At 36.6% G+C, this 12500-nt stretch overlaps 1 protein-coding gene, 1 non-coding gene and 1 pseudogene across 2 annotated transcripts; 2 read left to right on the forward strand and 1 right to left on the reverse strand.

Annotated features, from left to right (window-relative positions):
• Positions 1-1754: 1754 nt before the first annotated feature.
• Positions 1755-1826, reverse strand: TRNAC-GCA (transfer RNA cysteine (anticodon GCA)). Its single transcript has one exon. It is a non-coding gene; the product is annotated as a tRNA-Cys (tRNA).
• Positions 1827-3036: 1210 nt separating this feature from the next.
• Positions 3037-9079, forward strand: LOC128037047 (DNA-directed RNA polymerase subunit beta-like; annotated as a pseudogene).
• Positions 9080-9121: 42 nt separating this feature from the next.
• LOC128037046 (DNA-directed RNA polymerase subunit beta''-like) lies at positions 9122-9947 on the forward strand. The gene has a single exon (XM_052627324.1). It carries the CDS (start codon positions 9245-9247, stop codon positions 9863-9865), a length of 621 nt encoding a protein of 206 aa, XP_052483284.1. The 5' UTR covers positions 9122-9244; the 3' UTR covers positions 9866-9947.
• The last annotated feature ends 2553 nt before the right edge of the window (positions 9948-12500 follow it).

The following is a 12500-nucleotide window of genomic DNA, read 5'->3' on the forward strand; positions in this document are numbered from 1 at the left end:
AAGGAGTTAAGAAAAAGGATTCAAATCTCACGTCTTAAATAAAATGAATGGACTAGAATCAGCAGTATCCTATAAAACTCGATAGTATGGTAGAAAAATATGAATCTTTCTACCATACTATCTATATCTATTATTGTAATGTGAAAAGATACAAGCTTAATATAGATGAATCCACAATATGGATCTTCATACATGTCGATATCAATTAAATATATGTACTGTACACTTAGTATCTCAATTTTATTTCTTCGCTTGATCTATTTTATTTGTGTTGATTTCAATTAATCTAGAAATAATTGAAAGGCAAGTCTTACGATTTTATAATTCTTTCATTTCATGGATTTGATTTTTGGTGGATACCGAGATTCCTATTAAAATAATCAGAAATGAAGGAAAAATGGAATGGAATAGGCATATATTAATTAAATTAATAAAAAAAAAGAAAACCAAAATAATCTTTTTTTGAACATTCCAAAAAAAGAAATTTCGTTAAGGTAACTGACAGATGATCCAAAGAGTTCTATGGTAACTTTTCTTCGTATTTCGTTTCGAAAAAAATTATACCCTGCCGATTTTTAGATTTAACTTCTTTGATCCATGATGTGAAATGGAGTCAATAGAAGCATTTCATAAATGAAATTCAACTAAAACTGAGTGGTAGTGTCTAATATGCTTGACTACACTAAGGCAAGATCTTATTAAATTAAATAAAAAAGACTTTTTTCTCTTTGAACAGCAAAGAGGAGAAATAAAAACAAGCAAATACTGAAAACAAGGGGTTCCTTGTCCTCATTGTCCGTTTCTAACTCTGGTAGAGCTGGTTCATCAAAATGAACAATTTAGGGAGAATTCTTTTTTTTAATTTACTATCATCCGGATCCTTTAACTTTCGAAATACGAACATAGGGATTATTAGAATGTTTGTTTGATTTTGATTGAAAGGTGTTATTCATAAGATACATTACTCCACTAGAATCCAAGAATTTCGAAGTGAAGGGTAATAAAATGGTTAAAATAAAAAAAGGCTTTTCAAAACGATCTAGAAAACAATTGATACGGTTTGATTCCTCAACCCCAATTGGGAATACCCTAGAGGCCACTTCTTCCCCATACTACGAGTGTGAGGAAAATGTAAAGACTACCATTAAAGCAGCCCAAGCAAGACTTACTATATCCATGTATTATGTCCCCTATCTCTATGAATATGAAACAAATATGAAGAATTCCATTTTCCATTATTGTTCACTAATAATAGTGGAATTACTGGCGCAAGTCAAAAGAAAAGGGAATTGTGACACGCATACCGTTGATGAATCACTTCGATAAATCCGCTATAACAAGCTCTTATATGATTTCGAGTAAAATCGAGAACCATTAAGCACAAGCAAAATGCGCAGTAACACTTTTGAAATATCAAAGAATGTTACTCACATGTATCAATAATAAGACTTATTCTTTCTTTTGGTGTCCCTCATTAAGTAAAAGCCGATTATCTATCAATCTAATATTAATTGGATGCCTGAACATTCAGAGACTTTCATCCGTCTGTATACAAAGTATCTTCCACCCTTCTACAACCATTCATTAGTTAATTAGACACTCCGTTATCAATCTAATTCAAGACTCCTCTAGTAGCCACTCCATTAGTAAGGGGGGCTCCCATATCAAGATTTACTGATTCCCTTCCACTACTTTAGTTTTTCCTTGAATCCTAGACGTTAGGAGACGTTAGGATTTCGAGTTTTTTGTTGATCAGGCGACACCCGGATTTGAACTGGGGAATAAGGGATTTGCAGTCCCCCGCCTTACCGCTCGGCCATGTCGCCAAAAGGCTACAAACAAAAAAAGGAGAGTATCCCCCTTTTCTTTTTCATTTTTAGATCGGATCCATACCTTCAATTGGTTATAGTATCTCAAGACACACAATATCTAAAAACTTTCCCTTTCTTTTCTATTGAAAAAGAAAATGTGGATTCTCAGTTACAAAAGTCAAAATTCAGGACAAATAAATTGGAACCATTAACTATTGACTGCAAATTTATGGACGATTCTTCTTCACTTGTCTTTTTCTAATGGTATAAGAAAATCAAACTGGATACATAACTAATCAGTATTGATTTTTTTTTTCAATAAAAAAAAAACTTTCTGAATTTCAAGTATATTATAATAATATAACAGCAATTATGAGTCTATGTAAACCCCAGAGCATAAGTTGTTACACAGTTATAGTTATCTAATGAGGTATTTTATCTATCTAGATATGATGTCCATAGGGAATCAGCACGAAATTATCGTGTTTCAATTTTTCATTGAATAGATTAAAATAAAAGAAAAAATAGAATTTTTGATAGAGCACGCCATGTCTTGTCTCCATTAGAGCGTTATAATGGAATAAAAGAAAGACATATATAAATAGAAATGCTATATCTGCACATGTTTAATAAATATAAGCCCCCTTTTCGTACGCACTTCAATCATATTCTAAATATTCTACTAAAAAATAAAAAACTAAAAAGTGGGTAAAAACATCTATCTTCTCTGCGAATCGTTTTTTGAACAATGGAGTCCATGAAAAAATTAAGCGCTAGAAAAATCAACTCTCTCCCTATATATATATTTTAGAATTATTTTGTCTTTATCTCAATGAACAGATCAAATCAGGAATTCCTTTCATTTTTCTGGTATTCAATCGGATTGGAATATGTAATATCATAATAATGGTAGAAATTGAATTATTTTTTTTTATATTCTATACAAAAACAAAACTCCATGCGGCTAAATGGCATTTATCAATTCTTTTCTGTATCTGTTTGTTCTAAATATAAATAAAAATTTGAGTATAATTTTTCTTCTTCCGTTCATACGCATTTCATATTTCATACATTCCACATATATTATATGGTATATGGAGTTAGATAAAATTTCATGTGATTCAGTAAACAGAATAGAAATTCAATTCCATCATTATTAGATCGATTCGTAGGATTCGATGAAGAATGAGAAAGAATGGGATTCTTTTGAAATGGGAAATTCAAAATGCTCGAGGGATGAAAATGGGAAATGTCTACAATACCTGGGTTGAATCAGATACAATTTGAAGGATTTTGTGGGTTCATGGATCAGGGCTTAACAGAAGAACTTTATAAGTTTCCAAAATTGAAGATACAGAGCAAGAAATTGAATTTCAATTATTTGTGAAACATATCAATTGGTGGAACCGTTGATAAAAGAAAGGGATGCTGTATATGAATCACTCACATATTCTTCTGAATTATATGTATCCGCAGGATTAATTTGGAAAACCAGTAAGGATATGCAAGAACAAACAATTTTTATTGGAAACATTCCTTTAATGAACTCCTCGGAACTTCTATAGTAAATGGAATATACAGAATTGTGATCAATCAAATATTGCAAAGCCCCGGTATCTATTATCGATCAGAATTGGATCATAACGGAATTTCGGTCTATACTGGTACCATAATATCAGATTGGGGAGGGAGGTTAGAATTAGAGATTGATAGAAAAGCAAGGATATGGGCTCGTGTAAGTAGGAAACAGAAAATATCTATTCTAGTTCTATCATCAGCTATGGGTTCGAATCTAAGAGAAATTCTAGAGAATGTTTGCTACCCTGAGATTTTCTTGTCTTTCCTGACCGATAAGGAAAAAAAAATTGGGTCAAAAGAAAATGCCATTTGGAGTTTATCAACAATTTTCTTGTGTAGGCGGGGATCGGTATTTTCTGAATCCTTGTGTAAAGAATTACAAAGAAATTCTTTCAGCAAAGATGTGAATTAGGAAGGATTGGTCGACGAAATATGAACCAGAGATTGAATCTTAATATACCTCAGAACAATACATTTTTGTTACCGCGAGATATATTGGCAGCTGCGGATCGTTTGATTGGAATGAAATTTGGAATGGGTACACTTGACGATATGAATCATTTGAAAAATAAGCGTATTCGTTCTGTAGCGGATCTCTTACAAGATCAATTCGGATTGGCTCTGGTTCGTTTAGAAAATGTAGTTAGAGGAACTATATGCGGAGCAATTAGGCATAAATTGATACCGACTCCTCAGAATTTGGTAACTTCGACTCCATTAACAACCACTTATGAATCCTTTTTCGGATTACACCCATTGTCTCAAGTTTTGGATCGAACAAATCCATTGACACAAATAGTGCATGGGAGAAAATTGAGTTATTTGGGCCCCGGAGGATTGACCGGGCGAACTGCTAATTTTCGGATACGAGATATCCATCCTAGTCACTATGGACGCATTTGCCCAATTGACACGTCTGAAGGGATCAATGTTGGACTTATCGGATCCTTAGCAATTCATGCCAGGATTGGTCATTGGGGGTCTCTAGAAAGTCCATTTTATAAAATCTTTGAGAGATCAAAAAAAGCACAGATGCTTTATTTATCCCCAAGTCGAGATGAATATTATATGGTAGCGGCAGGAAATTCTTTGGCCTTGAATCAGGGTATTCAGGAAGAACAGGTTGTTCCGGCTCGATACCGCCAAGAATTCCTGACTATTGCATGGGAACAAGTTCATCTTCGAAGTATTTTTCCTTTTCAATATTTTTCTATTGGAGCTTCCCTCATTCCTTTTATCGAGCATAATGACGCGAATCGGGCTTTAATGAGTTCTAATATGCAACGCCAAGCAGTTCCGCTTTCTCGTTCCGAGAAGTGCATTGTTGGAACTGGGTTGGAACGCCAAGTGGCTCTAGATTCAGGAGTTCCCGCTATAGCCGATCACGAGGGAAAGATCATTTCGACCGATACTGACAAGATTATTTTATCGGTCAATGGAGATGCTCTAGGCATTCCATTAGTTATGTATCAACGTTCCAACAAAAATACTTGTATGCATCAAACTGCCCGGGTTCGGCGGGGTAAATGCATTAAAAAGGGGCAAATTTTAGCGGACGGTGCCGCTACGGTTGGTGGCGAACTCGCTTTGGGCAAAAACGTACTAGTAGCTTATATGCCATGGGAAGGTTACAATTTTGAGGATGCGGTACTCATTAGCGAGCGTCTAGTATATGAAGATATTTATACTTCTTTTCACATACGAAAATATGAAATTCAGACTCATGTGACAAGCCAAGGTCCTGAAAGAATCACTAACGAAATACCGCACCTAGAAGCCCATTTACTCCGCAATTTAGACAAAAATGGAATTGTGATGCTGGGATCTTGGGTGGAGACAGGCGATATTTTAGTAGGGAAATTAACGCCTCAGGTGGCGAAAGAATCATCGTATGCTCCAGAAGATAGATTATTACAGGCCATACTTGGGATTCAGGTATCCACTTCAAAACTTGTCTCAAATTACCTATAGGTGGGAGGGGTCGAGTCATCGATGTGAGATGGGTCCAGAAAAAAGGGGGTTCTAGTTATAATCCGGAAACGATTCGTGTATATATTTCACAGAAACGCGAAATCAAAGTAGGCGATAAAGTAGCCGGAAGGCATGGAAATAAAGGATCATTTCAAAAATTTTACCTAGACAGGATATGCCTTATTTGCAAGACGGAAGACCTGTTGATATGGTCTTCAACCCATTAGGAGTACCTTCACGAATGAATGTAGGACAGCTATTTGAATGCTCGCTTGGGTTAGCAGGGAGTCTACTAGATAGACATTATCGAATAGCACCATTTGATGAGAGATATGAACAAGAGGCTTCGAGAAAACTAGTGTTTTCCGAATTATATCAAGCCAGTAAGCAAACAGCGAATCCATGGGTATTTGAACCCGAATATCCAGGAAAAAGCAGAATATTTGATGGAAGAACAGGAGGCCACTTTGAGCAACCTGTTATAATAGGAAAACCTTATATCTTGAAATTAATTCATCAAGTTGATGATAAAATACATGGGCGTTCCAGTGGACATTATGCACTTGTTACACAACAACCACTTAGAGGAAGGTCCAAGCAAGGAGGACAACGAGTAGGAGAAATGGAGGTTTGGGCTCTAGAGGGATTTGGTGTTGCTCATATTTTACAAGAAATGCTTACTTATAAATCTGATCATATTAGAGCTCGCCAAGAAGTACTTGGGACTACGATCATTGGAGGAACAATACCTAAACCCGAAGATGCTCCAGAATCTTTTCGATTGCTCGTCCGAGAATTACGATCTTTGGCTCTGGAACTGAATCATTTCCTTGTATCTGAGAAGAACTTCCAGATTAATAGGAAGGAAGCTTAATCGGAATGAATCAGAATTTTTCTTCTATGATCGACCGATATAAACATCAACAACTCCGAATTGGATCAGTTTCTCCCCAACAAATAAGTGCTTGGGCCAAGAAAATCCTACCTAATGGAGAAACCGTTGGAGAGGTGACAAAACCCTATACTTTTCATTACAAAACCAATAAACCGGAAAAGGATGGATTATTTTGTGAAAGAATTTTTGGACCTATAAAAAGTGGAATTTGCGCTTGTGGAAATTATCGAGTAATTGGAAATCAAAAGGAGGGCCCTAAATTTTGTGAACAATGCGGAGTTGAATTTGTTGATTCTCGGATACGAAGATATCAAATGGGATACATAAGGCTGGCATGTCCAGTAACTCATGTATGGTATTTGAAACGTCTTCCTAGTTATATCGCCAATCTTTTAGACAAACCTCTTAAAGAATTAGAGGGTCTAGTATACTGCGATGTGTGATTTGATCGAAATTATTATTTTACAGATTAGGAATGAGAAACTGTCATCCCATTCAATCGAATTGGGATGCCCTGGATCTGACATGTCTCTTGGGAAGAGTAACATGAAGCTCAGAATTATGGGCGTATTCAATACTCCCAAATAAAAAGGGAATTGGTCTATGGTCGAGTCAGTAAAAATAAATAACTAGGAATTTTGAGTTGTACCTCGTGAAAAAAAGACTTCTTTTTTTTGTGGAATTAACCGCTCTCATTTCTTTTAGTTCTTTTAGAAAGAAATGAAATTATGTTCAAGGAAACAAATATGTCATGGTTGCAGGAGTCTATACATCGCATATAGGCTTAGGCTTTAAGTTAAGGGCATCGTGGTATAATCGTCGAGGTACCGCAGGACCTAAGAGATCGAATGGAAGGGTACATAGACAAGTAAATCCCTTATGACACTCCTTTAATTTTAGAGGATTCAGCATTCGAGGGGAAGTAGACTACTCAAGAATTTCACATTTCATTTATGTCCTAATTTTGAATTGAATATTGAATAAAGAATTAAGAAAATCGAAATCAATAAATCAATAAAAGAAGAATCAATCAATGAAATGTTTCTTGGAACTTGAGTAAAGAGTAGACCTTTTTGGGGGGTTCTAGAATTTGAAAGCGAGAACTCCTTTACTTTATCTTTATTTGGTGTAACTACTTGAGCCGGATGAGAGGAAACTCTCATGTCCGATTTTGAGGGGATCCGCAGAGACCCTATCCTAATTTTCTTTTGCTAGGCCCATCGCTAAAAAACCTACTTTCTTACGATTACGAGGTTCATTCGAATATGAAATTCAATCCTGGAAATACAGTATCCCACTTTTTTTTACTACCCAAGGTTTCGATACATTTCGAAGTCGCGAAATTTCTACCGGAGCAGGTGCTATTCGAGAACAATTAGCCGATCTAGATTTGCGAATTCTTATCGATTATTCGGTGGTAGAATGGAAAGAATTAGGAGAAGAAGGCCTCACGGGTAATGAATGGGAAGATCGAAAAATTGGAAGAAGAAAGGATTTTTTGGTTAGACGCATGGAATTGGCTAAGCATTTTATTCGAACAAATATAGAACCAGAATGGATGGTTTTATGTCTATTACCGGTTCTTCCTCCCGAGTTGAGACCGATCATTCAGATAGATGGGGGTAAACTAATGAGTTCGGATATTAATGAACTCTATAGAAGAGTTATCTATCGAAATAATACTCTTACCGATCTATTAACAACAAGTAGATCTACGCCAGGGGAATTAGTAATGTGTCAGGAAAAATTAGTACAAGAAGCCGTGGATACACTTCTTGATAATGGAATCCGCGGACAACCAATGAGGGACGGTCATAATAAGGTTTACAAGTCGTTTTCAGATGTAATTGAAGGCAAAGAGGGAAGATTTCGCGAGACTTTGCTTGGCAAACGAGTCGATTATTCGGGACGTTCTGTCATTGTTGTTGGCCCCTCACTTTCATTACATCGCTGTGGATTGCCTCATGAAATAGCAATAGAGCTTTTCAGACATTTGTAATTCGCGGTCTAATTAGACAACATCTTGCTCCGAACATAGGAGTTGCTAAGAGTAAAATTCAGGAAAAAGGGCTGATTGTATGCGAAATACTGCAAGAAGTTATGCAGGGACATCCTGTATTGCTGAATAGAGCGCCTACTCTGCATAGATTAGGTATACAGGCATTCCAACCTATTTTAGTGGAAGGATGTGCTATTTGTTTACATCCATTAGTTTGTAAAGGATTCAATGCAGACTTTGATGGGGATAAAATGGCAGTTCATGTACCTTTATCTTTAGAGGCGCAAGCGAAGGCTCGTTTACTTATGTTTTCTCATATGAATCTCTTATCTCCAGCTATTGGGGATCCCATTTCTGTACCGACTCAAGATATGCTTATTAGGCTCTATGTATTAACGAGTGGGAATCGTCGAGGTATTTGTGCGAATAGGTATAATCCATGGAATCGAAAAAGCTATCAAAATGAAAGAATTGACGATAATAACTATAAGTCTACAAGGGAGCCTTTTTTTTGTAATTCCTATGATGCGATTGGAGCTTATAGGCAGAAAAGAATCAATTTAGATAGTCCTTTGTGGCTCCGGTGGCGACTAGAGCAATGCGTTATTGCTTCAAGAGAAGCTCCCATCGAAGTTCACTATGAATCTTTGGGTACCTATCATGAGATTTATGGACATTATCTAATAGTAAGAAGTTTAAAAAAAAAAATTCTTTGTATATACATTCGAACCACTGTTGGTCATATTTCTCTTTACCGAGAAATCGAAGAAGCTATACAAGGGTTTTCGGGCCTACTCATATGATACCCAATCATATGGTATCTAAGCTAAAAATTCTATGACACCAATATGAATTCAGGTCTCTCGGTTCAACTAGGACCCCAGTTCCTGACCCGACTTTCTACCACAATCAAGATCGAGAAAAGGAAGTTTTCCAATCATTGACTCAAACCCATTGGCGAAGTCCACTCAGCGGAATAAGGGGGTATTTATGGCAGAACGGGCCAATCTGGTATTTCACAATAAAGTGATAGATGGAACTGCCATTAAACGGCTTATTAGCAGATTAATAGATCACTTCGGAATGGCATATACATCACACATCCTGGATCAAGTAAAAGCTCTGGGTTTCCAGCAAGCCACTGCTACATCCATTTCATTAGGAATTGATGATCTTTTAACGATACCTTCTAAGGGATGGCTAGTCCAAGATGCTGAACAACAAAGTTTGATTTTGGAAAAACACCATCATTTTGGGAATGTACACGCGGTAGAAAAATTACGCCAATCAATTGAGATATGGTATGCTACAAGTGAATATTTGCGACAAGAAATGAATCCTAATTTTAGGATGACTGACCCGTTTAACCCAGTCCATATAATGTCTTTTTCAGGAGCTAGAGGAAATGCATCTCAAGTGCACCAATTAGTAGGTATGAGAGGATTAATGTCGGATCCCCAAGGACAAATGATCGATTTACCCATTCAAAGCAATTTACGCGAAGGACTGTCTTTAACAGAATATATCATTTCTTGCTACGGAGCCGAAAGGGGTTGTGGATACCGCCGTACGAACATCAGATGCTGGATATCTTACGCGCAGACTTGTTGAAGTAGTTCAACACATTGTTGTACGTAGAACAGATTGTGGCACCACCCGAGGGATTTCTGTGAGTCCTCAAAAGAGGACGCTTCCAGAAGAATTTTATCAAACATTAATTGGTCGTGTATTAGCGGACGATATATATATGGGTCCGCGGTGCATTGCCATTCGAAATCAAGATATTGGGCTTGGGCTTGTCGATCGATTCAGAGCCTTTCGAACACAACCAATATCTATTCGAACTCCCTTTACTTGTAGGAGTACATCTTGGATTTGTCGATTATGTTATGGTCAGGCCCCACTCATGGTGACCTGGTTGAATTGGGAGAAGCTGTAGGTATTATTGCGGGGCAATCCATTGGAGAACCAGGAACGCAACTAACATTAAGAACTTTTCATACCGGCGGGTATTTACAGGGGTACTGCAGAACATGTACGAGCCCTTTTAATGGAAAATCAAATTCAATGAGGATTTGGTTCATCCTACACGCACACGTCACGGGCATCCTGCTTTTTATGTTATCTGGACTTGTATGTAATTATTGAGAGCGAAGATATTATACATAAGGTGACTATTCCACCAAAAGTTTTCTTTTAGTTCAAAACGATCAATATGTAGAATCAGAACAAGTGATTGCTGAGATTCGCGCGGGAACATACACTTTAAATTTGAAAGAGAGGGTTCGAAAACATATTTATTCTGACTCAGAGGGGGAAATGCACTGGAGTACCGATGTGTACCATTCTTGAATTTACATATAGTAATGTCCATCTCTTACCAAAAACAAGCCATTTGTGGATATTATCAGGGGGTTCGTACAAATTCAGTGTAGTTCCTTTTTCGCTCCACAAAGATCAAGATCAAATAAACATTCATTATCTTTCTGCCGAACGAAGATATATTTCTAGATTCTCAGTGAATAATGATCAAGTGAGACACAACTTATTTAGTTCGGATTTTTCGGATAAAAAAGAAGATAGGATTTACGATTATTCAGAATTGAATCGAATAATAGGTACTGGGCATTGTGATTTCATATATTCTGCTATTCTCCACGAGAATGCTGATTTATTAACAAAGAGACGAAGAAATAGATTTATTATTCCATTTCAATTGATTCAAGACCAAGAGAAAGAACTAATGCTGCATTCCCATTCGGTATCTCGATCAAAATACCCATAAATGGTATTTTCCGTAGAAAAGTATTCTTGCTTTTTTGACGATCCTCGATACAGAAGAAAGAGTTCAGGAATTACTAAATATGGGACTCTAGGGGCGCATTCAATCGTCAAAAGGGAGGATGTGATTGAGTATCGAGGAGTCAAAAAGGTTAAGCCAAAATACCAAATGAAAGTAGATCGATTTTTTCATTCCGAGGAAGTGCATATTTTATCGAATCTTCTTCCATAATGGTACGGAACAATAGTATCATTGGAGTAGATACCCAAATCACTTTAAATACAAGAAGCCAAGTGGGCGGATTGGTCCGAGTGGAAAGAAAAAAAAAGGTTGAACTGAAAATTTTTTCGGGTAATATCTATTTTCCCGGAGAAAGAGATAAGATATCTCGACACAGTGGCATCTTGATACCACCAGGAACGGGCAAAACAAACTCTAAGGAATCAAAAAAATTGAAAAATTGGATCTATGTCCAACGGATCACACCTACCAAGAAAAAGTATTTTGTTTTGGTTCGACCTGTAACCCCATATGAAATACCGGACGGTCTAAATTTAGCAACACTCTTCCCCCAGGATCCATTTCGGGAAAAGATAATATGCAACTTCGAGCTGTCAATTATATCCTTTATGGAAATGGCAAACCGACTCGGAGAATTTCTGACACAAGTATTCAACTAGTTCGGACTTGTTTAGTGTTGAGTTGGGACCAAGACAACAAAAGTTCTTTCGCCGAAGAGGTCTGTGCTTCCTTTGTTGAAGTAAGGACAAATGGTCTGATTCGAGATTTCCTAAGAATCGACTTAGTGAAATCTCATATTTTTTATATCAGAAAAAGAAATGATCCGTCAGGTTCAGAATTGATTTCTGATAATAGGTCAGATCGTACCAATAAAAATCCGTTTTATTCCATTTATTCCAACGCAAGGTTCAACAATCGTTTAGCCAAAATCACGGAACTATTCATACGCTCTTGAACAGAAATAAGAATCCCAATCTTTGATAATTTTGTCATCATCTAATTGTTTTCGCATGGGCCCATTCAACGATGTAAAATATCACAATGTGATAAAACAATCAATTAAAAAGATCCTCTAATTCCAATTAAAATTTATTGGGTCCTTTGGAACAGCCCCAAAATTGCGAATTTTTATTCATCATTTTACCCTTTAATAACTCATAATCAGACCTCGGTAGCGAAATATTTGGAGCTTGACAATTTAAAACAGGCTTTTCAAGTACTTAACTATTATTTAATAGCTGAAAATGGGAGAATTTATAATTTCGATCCATGCCGTAACATCTTTTTGAATGCAGTCAATTTGAATTGGTATTTTCCCCATCATCATTATCATCATAATTATTGTGAAGAAACGTCCACAATAATTAGTCTTGGGCAGTTTATTTGTGAAAATGTATGTATAGCCAAAAGCGGACCACGCCTAAAATCAGGTCAAGTTTTTAT

This window comes from Gossypium raimondii, unplaced genomic scaffold (genome assembly GCF_025698545.1).
Source record: "Gossypium raimondii isolate GPD5lz unplaced genomic scaffold, ASM2569854v1 Contig00188, whole genome shotgun sequence".
Lineage (NCBI taxonomy): Eukaryota > Viridiplantae > Streptophyta > Magnoliopsida > Malvales > Malvaceae > Gossypium > Gossypium raimondii.